The sequence below is a fragment of the Gavia stellata genome, chromosome 15, assembly GCF_030936135.1.
Source record: "Gavia stellata isolate bGavSte3 chromosome 15, bGavSte3.hap2, whole genome shotgun sequence".
Classification (NCBI taxonomy): Eukaryota; Metazoa; Chordata; class Aves; order Gaviiformes; family Gaviidae; genus Gavia; species Gavia stellata.
In genome coordinates, this window is record NC_082608.1 from 8488873 (window position 1) to 8505477 (window position 16605).

Consider the following 16605-nt stretch of genomic DNA (forward strand, 5'->3'; position numbering starts at 1 on the left):
TAAATAAAAAGGTGTCGTCTGTTTTCCGAGCTATCAGAGGCAAGGATTTGGGGATGGGGGCTACACTTCCGTCCCCTGCGACCACGACGGATAAAACTTACGTTTCTTTTTAAATTAAACGCGAGACGACGATACCAGAACATGGCTGTGCCATCAGTATCTTAAAAGCAAACTTCTGAGCTGCGAAATCGTGGAAGAGGAAGGTTTCTTTCCTAGGCGGGTGGGGCGGGCGGGAGCAGAGGCCCTCCCCCGGCCCGCGAGGCGGGGAGGAGCCGCCGTGTGAGGATCGTGCCCGGCGCTAACGGCGGGGGGCGGCGCGCGGGGCGCTGTGGGGAGCCGCCAGCCTCCCCTCAGGGCACGGGGGGCACGGCTGCAGGCACCCGCCCCTCTGCAGCGGGAGCCGCGAGCCATAGCAAAAACAGGAGGCGGGCTGCTCGGCCTCCAGCAGCGCTCCGGGCTCCGCCACAAGCTGCCCATCCCGCGGAAAGGCGGGACGAAGGCCGGCCGAGGGAGGAGCGCTTCCGCCGCCCTCGCTGAAGATGGCGCCGCGGCCACAGAGGGGCGCTGCCCGCCTCCTGGTGCGGGGCGGTGGTGCTGCTGTCGCCGGCCGATGACGTCCGCGGGCCGTGCGGAGGGAGCCCGGGGATTCCCCGTGTTGTTGTCCTGGGGCCCGGCGGGATGGGAGGCTGGAGCGCGGGGCGGCGCGGCCGGCGCTGATGGCGGCTCGCTGGGCAGCCCGCGGCTCCGAGCCGGGGCCGGGGATGGATGAGTTCACCGTCCCGGCGGAGAAGAGCCGCGTCCTGGAGGGGAGCCGGGGCCGCATCGAGGGCTTGTTCGAGGTGCGGCTGACTGTGCTGGGGGCGCAGGGGGACTGGCGGCCCGCGATCCCGCCGCCGGGCCCGCCGCCCGCCGCCGCCAGGATCTGGGTGCAGCTGGCGGGCGGTGGGAAGGCCGTGCGCAGCGCCAAGGTATGGGGGGCCGGGGGCAGGGCGGGAAGCGGCGCCCGGTCCTATCGTTGGGGCCTCGGTCGCCCGGGCGGAGACCGTGTTTGCGTACGGAAGGGCCCCTCTCGCCCGGGGCACGGCTCGGGGCCGCTGCGTGCGGGTAGGAGGAAGAAAGGGTGGGGAAAAAGTGCTTCACGGGGAAACAGAAACGGCCCTGCCTTGGCAAATAGGTGTGTGCCGGCGTGTCTCCGGTGGTGTTGACATAAGCGTAGAGAATAAGGAGAAACAATTCAGCTGAGAAGTGCAAAGTTCATCGGTATTACAGAGCGCGTTACGGTCACCACGTTGTGAAATACTACTGCTGTCTGTCTGCCTGTGGCGGCGTGAGGGGTTTTAACACCTGTGAGAATGGGCCAAGTTTTGTTTTAGAGCGCAATTAAAATACATCGCGCTCTTTTTTTCTTCCCTAAGTCAAGAAATTCTTCGGAGGTGGTTGGGTGTTGCCATGTTTCACAGTTGTTTTACAGACTTATTCTGTGGCATTTAGTGGCTTATTAGCGAAGCTCTCACTAACAGCTTGACAGAGCTAATATTTCGTTAGTGAAAAGTTGGCACATCCCGACTGCTTCGCCAGTCTGTCTGCTGGAGCAGATAGCTTTCTTTTTAACCGAATGCTCAACAAGTTAAAAGGGAGAGCCGTCTAGGCTGTTTCTGTCTCAGACTGTGACACTAGTTGCTGTGAAGTGTCTTCACAGAAATATTTTGTTAAATCTCTTGTACAACTAACCTTTGGGGGAGCTCAGCAGTAATGATGAAATTAGTAATGCTGCTGCTGGACCTAGCAACTATAGCTGTTGGAGTTGTGTGATGAGAACGGCAGTGTGAGCGCTAGCTAGGCTGGAGGTAGCTTTCAAAACCAGAATCTCGATATGTTGGGTGTATGTGTCTTTTTGTTTAAATACACACATATATTAGTGGGGACCCTTAGTATGTATTTTGTGACTTAAGTAACAGATTTGACAGTCCACTTCCAAAAACTTGATTCCTTAACTGCGTGATGCCTAAGACTTGTAAGGAAGATACTATGAATGTTGAGGTTTTTGAATTATTTGACTCTGAAATTGACTCTAAACCAATTTGCTTGTATATTTGGGCTCAGAGACTCCAGAAACTGTTACAGGTAGCATAAACAGCTATTCTGCTTCTCCAGGCAGCTGCAGTACAACTTTCTTTTTTCCAGAAAATCAAAGCCTGAAACAAATGGCACAAGATTTCCATTTTCTAATTGCTGCTTTTTCTGATAACATGCAAAATGTTTCCTATTCTAAATACTTTAAAGGGTATGGGACGTATGACTGCCCTTACATGTAGAGCAGTTTTCAGACCCTATCTGGAGGGATTATTGACTAGAAAGTACGAACAATTGCACATCTGTATTGTCTCCCTTTAAAAGGTTTTGTGATAGCAATTTGTCTTTAATCATCTGTCACATGCAATGTATTCATTCTTCAGTGCTGTTTAGTAAATGTAAAAAAAAAAAAAGTTTCTAGATTTTTAATATCCTTTTTTCTAATTATGTTATTGTCCCATTGCTCTGCAAAAGCAGTCATATGATGACCAAGGCATGAAAAGTAAACCTGTGGATTTTGTTGCAGAAGCAGTTTGTGCTAATATGGTCTTGAAGCAGCCTGCCTTGATACCTGTGGTGATGTAACTCAAGAGATGATAGGAATTGGTGTTATCGTATTCATTACCTTGTATTGGTTTTCAGTTCCATTTAAAAGAGAAGTTTAATTTCTGAGAGTAAAGATAGATAATAAAATTCGGTATACTTTGGAGTCTGTAAATACAATGACTGCAGCTTAGAAACTGATTTCACTACATTACAGAATTTTAAGCACAGAAAGAGACTGTTGCTACCTGAAAGAAGAAACAGTATACTGTATTGACAGAGTTCTGAATTCTGACACCTTTAAAACAAGGTAGTATAGTGAATTTATCTATAGTAACTTCTAGGTGGCAGAAATAGCAATGGGAGTTTTAATTGTTTGTGGGTTTTGTTTTGTTTTTGTTTTTTAATTTGTTAAAAGCCTGAACTTCTAGAATGCAGAACTAGCTGGAGCCTGGAGTTTTCTCAGTCATTTGTCAGTATAATCTGCTTTTTCAAAATACTGACTGTCAAACCCTCATCTGGAAAGCTGGCTTGCTGCTGAGCTGCTTAGGTGTGATTTTCTTTGGTGTTACATACCCATTGGAAGTGCGTGCTCTGGCAGTTGTAGTTTTAAAATACAAATGTTTTATTTGGTTAATAAGGAATCTATCAGAGTCCAGATAGTGGTTTTGTTCTTTGTTTGGTTTTAGCATATTTATTTTCTATGGGGTATCTTTTTAATGGATACTACTGTGGCTATTAGTTATGTTGTGCCATGCCTCAGGATCAATGTCCTTGATTCATTAGTAAGTCTAGAATAAGTAACACATAATAACTACTTAAAAATTACAGGATAGCTACTTCTGTGATGAGCCTCTGGAAATTTTCTTTAGAAACTGTTTTTAAAAGTTCAGTTTTATGGACTAGGTAGAATTCTGTAGTGCAAGGTATTTGTTCATGTCGCATATGTTCTCTTTGACCAAAGAATGGGGATGGGAAAATAAATCTCTGACTTGTCTTTTAAACTGTTTGAGCTACGACTTAAATACTCTGTTACTATCAGTTTCAAGTAGATTTATTTGTAAACAGTAGGATAAAAAAGAAAGCCTTCTATGAGATCTATTTAAAAATAATTTCAGATATCTGTATTTTATTTCTGTTATCCAGTTTACTGGCAGTATTCACTTTCTCACATTTCTTATGCTGTTGGCTTTATTTTCTAATGTACTTGTCCATTACTGAACTAACCAAAACTAATTTTATATATTAGCTTTTCACAAATATTCACTCTGCTGTCTTTTTCCTTCTAGGAATATATTAAGGGACTCTGTGAACCTGAACTAGAAGAAAAGGAGTACTACCCAAAGGACATGCACTGCATCTTTGTTGGTGCACAGAGCCTGTTCCTCAACAGTCTTATTCAGGATACCTGTGCTGATATAACAGTGCTGGAATTGGGATTGCTCAGTATTAAGGGGGGTGCAGAAGCTGTTGTTATGGCTCAAAGTCATGTTCAGCAGTTTGTGAAGCTTTTTGAGAATAATGAAAGCTTATTAAGCGACAATGAATCGGAGATTAAAAAGCAATTTAGACAATTTGTGGAAGCACATGCAGATAAATATACAATGGATTTACTGATTTTGCCTAGCTCACTAAAAAGAGAACTCCTAGCTCTCACACAAAATGAATGTTGTGAAGTGGAGAGTAATATCATAGATCTTACAGGTTCTGAAAGCCCGACAGAGTTTTTACAGAACAAAGCCTCCAAAGTAATTGCTACAAACAGAGACAGAACAGCAGGTGGTGAGGAAGCGAGAAACAATGCTGGGACACCTGTAACTGAGCTTACAAAGCAAATGGACACTGTGTTTTCTGATGCTCCTGAAACAAGTTTTGTTCCCATAAATGTTGTGCCTCCATTAGAGGCAGTGGTGTCTAAAGAAAGGCAGCCATGTAAAAGAAGATCTTCTGATGATGAGGAAAGGCTCCCTAAAAAGCAATTCTCTTTGGAAAATGATCAGGAAGTGAAATCTTCTTCACACAGTAATCCTTCAGACAGTGATGCAGTTATTGATCTGCTTTCGGATAGCTTCAGTGAATCAGATTATCCCAGTTATTGCCTTAAAGAAGGTGATGATATCAGTGAGGAAATGGAATATAAGATTCTTGTGAACTTTTTCAGAACAATGGGATATTCCCAAAATATTGTAGAAAAAGTTATTGGTATCCTAGGACAATCTGTGGAACCATTAACATTGCTAGAAGAAATAGAGAAGGAAAATTTAAAATTTCAAAAAGAACATGAAGAGTCATCTCAAAAGCATAGAATTATCAATCCTCCTTTAGGAAGTAATGCAAATAATTCACAAAAGCTAGAAGACAAATGCGTTTCTAGTAATAAAAGTCCACTTAAATCCAGCCATATTTCAAAGGAGACAAAAAATGAATATCACAAAGTAAGAGATTCACCAAGCATCCAAGTTGATACAGAAGATAAAATGCGTATGTTGGTATGCAAACCTGCTTCTCCTTCCAGTAAAAATTCAGCTATATGCTATAAACAAAGAAACATTTGTTGCCCTGGTAAGAATCACAGTTCAAGGTCAAGTGATGTAGAAACTGATGGTGGTGTAACTTTTGGCACTATACAAGCTGGAGCTCTAAAAGATGTTGATTTTGTAGCCAGAGGGAGCTCAGATGTGCAGCATATCTCAACTAAGACTAAAACTGCAGTTCAGAAAAAATCTGCAGGGCCCTCAACTGTACTGAATAGTCATCCTGGTTTTGAGGACCAATTAGGACACTGCAGCTCTTCTTCTCAAGTGAGATCTCTCAACCAACACCTTTCCCAAACCTCAAATTCTGAAAATCCTATCCCAGACAGGGTATTGTCTTCACGAATACAGCCTTCAAATCCTGATAGAGAGACAGTGGGACCACACAGACGTCATCCTGATCCTTCAGTAACTGGAGTTCAAAGATTTTTGGAATCTCTGAAAAAGCCATACAGACTGGAGTTGAAAAATGAACCTGGGAAACCATATTTAAAACATATCATTATCGATGGAAGCAATGTTGCAATTTCGTAAGTATTGTTCTTTTCAGCTATCTGTATTAAAAGTTCAATGAACTTGCAAATGCAATAGGGACTAAGAGATTGCTGTGGCATGTGTAAAGTTTTTGCTAGCTTTTTGGTGACCAGCAGTCCATGTACACAGCAAGGTTTTTCAGCTACTGGTAATGGCTGCATTGCTAAGTTATGGTAAGGCTTGGTAATGGAAAATTATTTAAGATTGAGAGAAGCCATTTTAATTTCCAACGCATAGCAATTCTGAAAGTTTTTATTTTCTTTTTAAGTTTGTTAAAACTAACTGGAATAGCAAAAATCAGTTAGAGCCTGTATCTCTTTAAAATTTTATGCTTTACGTGGTTCATTTTAACATTTGTCTCATCAAAATTATCCTTGAATTGATTGCTGTTCTCTAGTCAGGAAGAAACCTGGATTTGTTCTTTTTATACTAAGTAATTTTGGCAAGCACGCCTGTCAAAAGGTTTTGTCAGTGTTTGCTTTGAAAGAGGCTTCCCAAAAGAATGGGCTTAAATGCTGTTTTGGGGAAGAAAATAAACTTATCCAGGAAAAAAATTAATGTTATGTACAATAGGAAAATAATGTTGAAGTCTGTCCTAAAATGAATTTAACGTTTCAGACAGTTGACAGCTGGTACAGTTTCCCAGAAGTAACTGTGTAAACACAGATCTGCATGTGCACGTACACACAGTTGTGTTAATGGGGAAGAAAATGGATGTATGCTTCTAGTTTCGCAGAGATAGATCAAGATGCCCTTAGATACTGTTCTTTCGTGGCTATGAAGGATCTACTGAAGTTCCTAAACATTTCCCCAAAATTCGTGGAATAGCAAAACTTCCTCAATTGTTAGGGATAATAAATACTTCTAACTCTCTTTTCTCTGTAATAAGTATGAAATTTGCTCGAGAACAAAAATAATAAATTCTGTTGTTATTTTTGTGAAGTGCTAGTAGAACTGTTAATATTTTAGCAAATTGGGGAATCAATCTCTACTTCTTCCCTTTATGTACAGTCCTAGCCTGATGATTTCTATTTTGATACCTTGGTATTTGCTGATAATGTACATAGGCTACCAGATGATACCCTGAGATTCCTAGACATATAGCTTACTCAGAAATATTTCTGCTGATGTTTTAAACTTAATTCATATGAAAATATATCTCACTTTGCCTTTTTTTTTTGACAGGCCTCTTATGTATTTGCATGTGTCCCTGCTAGATGACTATTTCTCCCCATTCAGAACAAAACATACATTTTTAAAGATTATTAGCTTCAAATGCAGTTTAAGGTCAAAGACCTAGTAATATCGAAAAGTTTGCAGTTAGCCCAGAAAGTCTCTATAGCACAGACAAGGCATCAAATCTAAGTAACTTCTTCAGTTTATGAGAAGGAATGTTGGAAGATTTCTTAATGTGTAACCTTGCTTACCAAGTGATCATTAATTGAAGAAGGTGATGATCATCCTAATAAATTGATTTCCTCAAGTTAAAGAGCCCAGAGCTAGTCCCTGATGACTGGCAACAGTAAAACTTTTCAGGTCAATCACTGGAGAATTAATTGAATTAATATATTAAGGTTTTCTGTCATTTTATAGTCTTGCTAACTTTAAAGGGGAAGCCTGACATGATCTATAACTCTTGACACTGCTTGAATTCAAGTAAAGTGTTTTGTTACAGTAAATAGTTTTTAAAGCAAACTTATTTCCTCATTGTTCAGACTCTGTTATTTAGAAAATAGTGATGTAAAAGTGCAAGTCACAACTGAGTCATAAGCTACCTTGAACTTTTAAAAACGATTTCCCAAACGTGTATTAGTGGAAGAGAAATGCAAATTGTTGAGGTCATGTAGAAAATAACAAATATACCACATCCTCTTTGTCTATATTTTTAATATGGAGAGAGTTTTTTTTCATCTACATATTTGATCTATGGGGTTTTGTGTCTTTGGTTTTTTTTTAAGAACAACCAAATACATCTGAAACCAATGAATTAAAAGATGGTGAATAATCATCTGCTTGTCTCTCTGATGGCTGCGAGAGTACTGTAGGCAGTGGTCTCCTAACTTTTTTTGATTGAGCACTCCTATCAGTAAAAAAATGTTTGAGCACATACCACCAATATATGTGTATTAATCAACTATATATGTGCATTACTGAAGTTCTAATATTTCCTTCATGCACCCCAATGGATTGTCTTGCACACCAGCTGGGGTGCACACACCCCACATAACAGCAGGGCATAGTAGCTGGGTACCATTGACATACAGTCCCCAAATATAGCGTATAACATCTGATGCCTGCTGCTCAACCAAATGAAAACTGTTTGTGAAAAGCAAAATAGCAGAACCATAGAGAGATTTAATTGTCCTGCTAAATAATCAATGCGGGGGGGCTGGGTTTTTTTAATGTAGGTATTCTGCAGCTTCCTTCTGGCTAAGTAACGCCTTGTTATTTTCTTCCATCTTAGAAAGTGAAGAATTGCTTTCACTTTTGCTTTGAATTATTTTCAGTTTTACTTCTCAGTACCTTGAGTTTATGGACATCTGCTTCCATGCCTATGTTGGTTTGGGGTTTTTTTGACCCCTGAGTGTCATGTGTTTGGGGGGGGGGGGATATTAATGTATTGATCACATGCTTGGACTAAGGCTGAATGGGCTTCCGAATCACTACTTGCATTGTGTCTTAAGTCTGGAAGACTGCAAGAAGCTGAAGAATTTTTCCTCTTGACATGTGCAGCCTAGTAAAAATGGCGCATTGATATATTAATGCTAGATGTACTTTCAGTGTGCTTGTTGAATGAGAGAAAGCCCGGAGTTTACTCTAGCCGCTAACAAGTATTTTTCAAAATTGCCTCTTTCTCAGTGCTGAGAACAGGCCTTTCAGGGCAGACTGAAATATCCAGACAGTTGCTGGGTAATTTTAAGTTAAATTTTATTAAAATGTGGAAGAAACTCAGAACGAAAGAATAATTTGATGGAATTATATCTTGCTAGAATTGTTTGTAAATAATGATATGTACTTTCCTTAAGTTAGTTACAAAACCAAAGGGAAAATGTTATATGTCCCAGAAAGCAACCTACTGTTTGTTGCTTTGTATTGTTTATGATCATCTTTTGTTTAACTTAAATAGTTTTGTAGGGTCTCCACAGTTTTTAAATAACTGGGACAGCAAAAACCAGTACTTACAATGGCAATTGGGGAACAGACGCAATCTTTGAGATGGAATGTCTTGAAAAGACCACCTTGCTGTGGTAATTTGCTCTCCTTCAGATATTTACCTTGCTCGAATAAGGCATTTCATATTTCTGTTTATCTAGCGGTGACCTATTTATTCATGTTATAGCTCACCTTAATTCTACATGTTATTTGATAAAGTTAAATATATTGCTGCTTTTTGCATGGTTTTTTATTTTCTTAAGTTGCAACAGAGCAGGAGTTCGTGATCATGCAGGACAAATCAAGAGCTGCTGCTCTAGGCTTCAAAACATTTAAAAAACTGAGTGTGTAATTCAGCAGGTTTAAAGCTCTAAAACAGGAGAATGGACAAGTAGAGAAGACATGATCTACAACATGAACATCGAGACCTCTGCGTCTCTTGAAGTCTAATTGAGAGCCATTAATACAGTGATTAATAACATCCATCTACCTTTTATTTTGGTGAGGCTGTATGTGTAACCTCCAGCCTCCCTTTGCAAGGTTTTGTTCTGTTTTCTTTGTATTCATACTAGTAAAACTCTAGTGAATTTAATCTCCCTTCACTTTCTTTCACCCCCAGTCATGGTCTAAGGAAATTCTTCTCCTGTCGAGGAATTGCAATAGCTGTTGACTACTTTTGGAAACGTGGCCACAGAAATATTACTGTATTTGTTCCACAGTGGAGAACAAGACGTGATCCTTCCATTACAGGTGAGGGACATAGTTTCCTAATGTTTTATCAAACTGAATTGTAACTATTTCTTTTGGTACTTCTGTAAAGAAAGAATAGAGAAGGAATACTTCATAAAACGTTAAGCATGAGCAGTCTGACTGCTCAGCATGAGTAGCTGGGTTTCCATATACAGTGTGAGACATTTTGAAATGCTGTTTAGGCTAACTGATGTGCCGAAGTGCTCTTTAATTTCTACTTGCAACCTCTTCCTCCCCATTTTTATAATATTAGCAATTCTTCAGCAATCAGTTTGTCATTTCTGTAGATTAATAGGTACAAAAATGGCACATCTTGTCTGCTAATTATATCTCAGACTAATTGTCAAGTCTATAAATAGCCTAGAAGAAAGCTTTTGTTTTTAAGAACAGTTGTTTCATGTTTTAACAGAGCAGGATTTCTTAACGCAGCTCCAGGATGTTGGAATATTGTCTTTAACCCCTGCAAGGATGGTTTTAGGAGCAAGAATTGCTGCTCATGACGACAGGTATGGAATATACATAGTTTTAAAGTCTTAAGTCTGAAGCTTAATACTTCATGAGTGGTTGTACTAGCTAGTTCTTCAACCTGTCTAGACAGAGAGCTATGCATCCAACTTAAGACTGAGCTCTATATCTTTTACATTATTTTACTGTCCTAAGAAACATTTCTATATGTAATTCTCCAATAATATTGTATATACTGTTTTCAGAAATTAATGGAAAATGGCAAATTTTCATGGAAATTTTAACAAAAGTTAATTCATTTCAAATGTCATCACTTGCGTTGAGGAAGAAATTAGTTCTTCTAGTAATGTTTTTATGCTTTCCTGATCATCAGTCTATCCTTGAATTGTCTTTTATGTTTGGGCACCACTAGCATAAATCAGCTACTGATCACATACTATTTTGCTCCGTTTTTTTTCTCGATGCCATTGTGGCATACAGACATAGATGTGTATTTGGAGCAGTGTTTTTGTAACAATGTGTAGGCTAGTAAATTTCCAAGTTAACTTGAGCACCAAAGTTCAACTTCAAAATGTGGGTATCATCTTTCAGTGAACAAGATAACAGTAAGCTTTAGGCTTTTTTGTTGGGCATTGGTGGGGTTTCCTAGTGCTTACATTGCTATTGCCAAATTCTTCTAGTCTTGAGACATAGTTAAAAGCACTTAAGTGTGGGGGTTTTTCTCCACAACCAGCTCTACTAAGTCTGCATGAATGAGCAGTTTGCAGCTCTGAAATTGTGTTTTGCAGCTAGCTACAGTTGGCAGGATTTTGGCTTCTTCCTTCCTGCTAATAATCATTCATACTTTATTTTTCTGACTATAAAATTGTCAAGTTTTTTGCATCATGGGCATGCCTATTTTTGTTAGATTGTGCAGTCATGTACCTGATTGCAAAACTTGATATGCAAAAGATAAATTAAGTGCACTTTACTTTATATATCTTCCATGTTAAGAGATCAGAGTTGCTATATTTTAAATAATAATGTTGTAGCAAAAAAAAAAGTACAAGGCAGCCAAGTTGGAGTTGTTTTACACACTAATGTTTTATATACACCGCATTTCATATGAAATGTTATGTAGGTGCTGTATTTACAGTTGAGGTTACTGTGGAAATGAGTGTTGTGCTAACATATTTGCACTTTTATCAAAAGTATACACTTTTCCTTGAAAGGACACTATCCATTATCTCTTTGCTAAAATAGTTTCAAATGGCAAAAAACTTGTTTTCAGACAGGTTAAAAAAAAAAAGGATTTTCTTAATAAATCAGTATTACCTTTTGTCATAATTTAACAACAAAATGGTAGCAGCAGTCTTTGTTAACAAGTGTTGACAGAGCAAACTAACATGCATAACACTCTCTTGCAGAATGCAGACATTAATGCTAAGCGAAAAAGTATATGGCAATAAGTTTGTATAATAAATACTGTAATCTTTTGTAAAGCAAACCTCTACAAATATTTAGAATCTGATAGTTCCATGGGGTTTTGCTTGTGGGGTTTTTTTAAGGGCGGGGGGGGGAAGCCTCCCATGAAGACTCTGCTGCACTAAATAAATGCATGCTACCTAAAATGTTGTTTAAAGTTATATGGTGGGTCAAAACAGAGTGATTTCCTGGTAATCGAAGTTCTTGTTTTCATGCAAATAGATTACTCTTGGATGGTGAAATGTTTAGTTTTCTAACTCTTTGGACAATTTTCAGCAAATCAGACTATCTTAACAGTCTTTGAAATGAATTTTACAGGTTTTTATTACACCTTGCTGATAAAACTGGAGGTGTTATTGTGACTAATGATAACTTCAGAGAATTTGTGACAGAATCGCTTGCCTGGAGAGAAATTATTCAAAAAAGGTAATTACTCAATTTCTATGAAAGCTTAAAAGGATGTCTGTCCTTACAGTTGTAGGCACTCTACCTTCATGTGGGACTTTTTGTTTTTAATTAACCTGTCATGCAGTTCTGGTAGAGCCCAACTACTGTGTGTGTTTCACTACTTTGATTCATGGCCTTATAATAGTGTGTTGAGTAGTCTAACATCCCTATTATTCATGTATTCACTAATGTATATCTGTTAATTGCTAACATAAACAGGAGCTTAGTGTAGCAGCCAAGCGATGTCACTTCTGAAGCTCTGTTAGATCCTGTTAAGCTATACACGTTGTGGTCATTCTCACAGGCTTTCTTGGTGTACCTTTCATTTCTTCAAGGAGACATGATAGCTGATACAGACATACAGTGTCACTTCTAAGGTTTCAGAATCACTCACTCTTTACTGTAGTACAACAAATCAACATAGCTAAACAAAATAATGAACACTTGCAACATACCCTTGCAGCAGTTACCCTGCAATTGTTGAGTGCCCATTGGGTTTAAATGAGTTCACCTAGCTATCAAATATCCCTGCTTCAGCTTGTGGATTCTGTGTGAGTTATGGTTTCTCCTGTGCAACTGGTTTCTTTTTTTTGTTGTTCATTAGGGGTTTTTGTTGTTTTTTCCCCCCTCCAGTTAAATCAAGTCATTTTACTATTAAGGTATGATCTTCTGTTGCCCAAATTTCCCACTAATCCCTCAGAGTCTCCGTGGCATCTTCTGAGGGTACATCTACTGCAGTGACTGGGGTCTGTATAGGTCTAATGAAATAAATAATTGAAAACTGTCCTGGGTTCTCACAATATGGCTGGGAGAACATGGAATTGATACTGGCTAATCATGTAGGTATTTACGCTATTTCTTGAGTGAATTCTACCCAAGTCAGGTTCTGTTCTCCTGAAGAACTTTAGCAAGAATACTTAGCACGTCATTCTGAGTCTGTGGTTTTTTAAGAGCTTATGTTAACATCTGCTATTAGTTTTACTTCTGGGGAAATTCCACTATACAAATTCTCTCCTCGGAGACAAATTTTAGTTGAACTAGTTTCCTTCAGTGCAGATTTCCCCCTGTCCCAAAATGATTCCAGAAAAAAAGCTTCTTTGTCTTAACTCTAAGCAGCTAATGCTATGTTTGCTAGTTTGTGGCTTTCTGATAACATATGCATTTTAGCTACGTGGTTGAAGATCCTTACAAGGAAGGGGAGTCTGAACAACCAGAAAATCTTCTCTAATCACCTAGAAAATTCCACTCTGGTCCCTTTGCAAAAAATTGCAGTCATCCAACACTTGCTGAAAAAAAAAAAAAGGCAAGCTCAGTGTTCTGCAGTGTCATGGGAACAGTTCACATAAGCTCCCATTAAATTATTTTGACAGTGAATACTGGTTGTATCTAAAATGGGTTACTAGTTAAGCTTCAGTGATTCCTGATGTGGTGTGAAGTGTTTGGTCTAAGGCAATTTCTCCAATGCTAGAGGTGAAGGGCAGCAAGGGTGTAATATATTGTTTGTGAATAATATTGAAAGAACTGTCTTGCAGGTTGCTCCAGTACACTTTTGCTGGTGATATATTTATGGTTCCTGATGATCCTTTGGGAAGAAATGGACCTAGATTAGATGACTTCCTTCGAAGTGAAGGCTGTTCTAGGTATAAGCACTGTTTTCACTTTTGTTTGAGACAGTTACGATTTCAAATGAGAAAAAAACTTTTCCCGGTTCACTTGAACACTTTAGATCTAAACGTACCGTAAAATTAAGCAAGAACACTGTAGGATGTAGTAGCTTAACAAAAACGTGTTTTTCCTATTACTTCAGTTTGTTCAGAAACTGCTGGTGACATTTGCGTCTAATCAAGATCTTTCTCAGAACTAAGATGTAAGACAATAACTTCCTCTGAGATTTGATTGTGGTGGCTTTCACACAAAGGTGGTCCAAACTGTGTTAACATGGCACAAAGCTGCTGGTGGCTTGGGTTATGTGGTAGCCTGGTACCCTGTTAATTACAGTGATGCTATTTAAACAACTTTGGTTGATCACTTATTCATAGTGGGACAATAGGTGCTACAAAAGAAAAACTTGACACTCATATTCTTTGTCACACCATTTCACTTCACATTTGAGTACTGTACTGTTAATAAAACTATTTTTAAGGGGCTCTGTTATTAAATGTATTTGTTCCTTTAAGATCATTATACTTTTTAAATGTGCATATATTCAAAGTATGAATTTGCTTTGCATTAACTGCCAAGGCTTGAGAATGGGTTTGCTCTTTTGAACAAGAAAATAAGCTGCTCTTTGCTCTTCTTTCACCAGCTTAGGAATTATAAATGCTAATGATAGTGAGGAGTATTGAGAGAGCTTTTAGAAACAAGTGAGGTAAATAAAATTAGCAATACAAAAGGCAAGTTATACTTAAGGATTAATACAAAGAATAAGCAGGAATCTCAGCTATTGGAAACAATTGAGAAAAGTGAGACATGTATATTACCGGTAGGTCACAGGTTGATTGGAAAAATAAGCATGTAATGTTGACATGAAAAAAGCAAGTGCAGTTCTAGAACTCCAATAAGGAATGCTAAGAAAGAATTCCAGCTCTAATATAAAACCCTTACAAGATGTAATTTGGAACACTGTTTTAGCCACCTGTGTCCAAGGAAAATAAAGTGAAAACACAGTATGTTCTGAGAGGTGACTGTGATGATTGTAGAAATGAAGAGACTCTTTTGAGAAGACTCTAGAAGAGCTTGGTTTCCTATCTGTAAACTTGGAACTGGAACTAGGCTTTGTTTTTTGCAGGTGTGTGATGGAGTTTTTTAAGACAGAAAAAAGGTGCCAGTGTAAAGAGTTAATTTTGTTCCTTTCCTGAGACTTTTCTACTTGCGTTAAATGATGCAGAAAGCATAAATGGCACCAGGAATAAGATCAGAAACTAGAAGGATCTCGAGCAATTAGAGAGCCTTTTCACGATTAGTATTGGGAGGTGGTGTAATCTAAATGCTTTTTAAAATAGAGCTCTGTAATTTAGGTACTGTTTGCCTTGATAAGAGAATGGACTGTAACATGAGTTCCAGTTCACATTTCTGTGTTATCTGGTGGCATCTGAAATAGACTTCGTACTAAATTTTGGTAGTGCTAGCAGTTTAGAGTAGCAACAACTTTTCTAAGTCTGAAATGAAATCTCAGTAATGAAGGAAGAATATTCAGATCCTGAAATTGCTGAAAAACTTCATTGCCCCATTAAGGATATCTCATGAGGGAAACAAGGCCTTGATCTAAATGTGAACACAGCTCACAGTCATGAGCAAAAGTAGATGAGGAATAGTCTTGTGGATCATCTGGAAGCCCCTTTGGTCTGTCAGTATTTTCACGTGTTCTGAGCCAGCGTACATGTGTTCAGTGTATCTTTTCATCCATTTAGCTCAATAATGCTGATGTTGATACTTCATAAAATAAGCTTTGACTGTTGCTGTATTGTGCCAATATTCCACAGCATATTGGAACTAGCGCTAGGTAATGCTAGTTCATGTTGTTAGACATGCCAGATTCAAACTGAAAACTGTTACACCTACTGTTTTGTTTCACTTTGAAAAAACGGTCATCATTTGATTTCAATCAGTAACTAGCTGAGCAGTAGTGAAGTACAGGAGTTATATGCATTTTTCTTTTCTGTGTTTGTACAGAGACAGCTAGCATCTCCTTTACCTTAATGTAATCAAAATTTTTATTTTATTCCATAGAGATTTTCAGTCAGCACAAAAGGCTCTACAGAGCAGTGGACAATATTCTTCTGAGACACCTTTCTTCGTGCCAGTCCCCAAACCAAGCAGTAGCAGTCGACAGCCCAAAAACAGAGTACATGGTGATTGTTCATCAACATGGCTTCCGCTGGAAACAAACATACAGTCTTGTCTAGCAATTCCACCACAGAGATCTGCCTCAGAAACAGTGCAGCTGAGAGAAGCCCTGATAAAAATTTTTCCTGATTATGAGCAAAGACAGAAGATTGATCAAATACTAGCTGATCATCCATTCATGAGAGATCTTAATGCACTGTCTGCCATGGTGCTTGACTGAATACCATACAGGGTTTTTATATCACAACTGATCTGACTAACTTTGAATATCAATGTGAAGAAAAATGTGGCTCTGTTATGTTACTTTGTGAATATTCAGAACCTAATTTTATTTGTATAAACAAAGATATTTTTTGTGTATGTTCTGTTGCTAATAGATGCCAGTTTTTGGTAAATTAAAAACTGCTGCTACTACAGATTTGTAGTAATATTTTCTATGAAAAAACAAATCTTCTGCTTCGTTTGAATTGCTTATTAAAGCAGTAGCAGTTCTAAAGAACTGTTATAACTTCAAATAGTGTGTTAGCACTTTTTAAAAAATCCTTTCCTCAAAAAGGCAAAATCAAGTCAGAGGCTTAGAAGTGACTATTACAGCTTCACATATATTTTCCAGATGTATGCATGTCATACTATAATATAAGCCATGCACCTGTCATATCATTGTTGGTGTTTGTATCTAGAGTATAGATACTCTTAGAAAACCTATGCTTTACTACTAGTACCTCCTTCACTTAAGAACTTTTGAAATATTTTGCCATGGAAATAAAACAGACCCTTTTAATATTTTCAGATACAA

At 38.7% G+C, this 16605-nt stretch overlaps 1 protein-coding gene across 1 annotated transcript; it reads left to right on the forward strand.

The window, feature by feature from the left end:
* Positions 1-716: 716 nt before the first annotated feature.
* On the forward strand, positions 717-16236 carry N4BP1 (NEDD4 binding protein 1). Its single transcript, XM_059824852.1, has 7 exons — positions 717-968; positions 3906-5680; positions 9457-9587; positions 9997-10093; positions 11835-11942; positions 13496-13603; positions 15693-16236. The coding sequence occupies exons 1-7, from the start codon at positions 717-719 to the stop codon at positions 16027-16029; spliced, it is 2808 nt and encodes a 935-aa protein (XP_059680835.1). The 3' UTR covers positions 16030-16236.
* The last annotated feature ends 369 nt before the right edge of the window (positions 16237-16605 follow it).

What these genes read in the sequence shown, in the direction of transcription:
- N4BP1 (XM_059824852.1), top strand. Translation starts at nt 717, where the DNA reads ATGGCGGCTCGCTGGGCAGCCCGCGGCTCCGAGCCGGGGCCGGGGATG. An exon ending in ACGTGATCCTTCCATTACAG is followed by an intron (nt 9,588 to 9,996) that starts GTGAGGGACATA and finishes ATGTTTTAACAG; the next exon opens with AGCAGGATTTCTTAACGCAG. An exon ending in AGAGAAATTATTCAAAAAAG is followed by an intron (nt 11,943 to 13,495) that starts GTAATTACTCAA and finishes ACTGTCTTGCAG; the next exon opens with GTTGCTCCAGTACACTTTTG.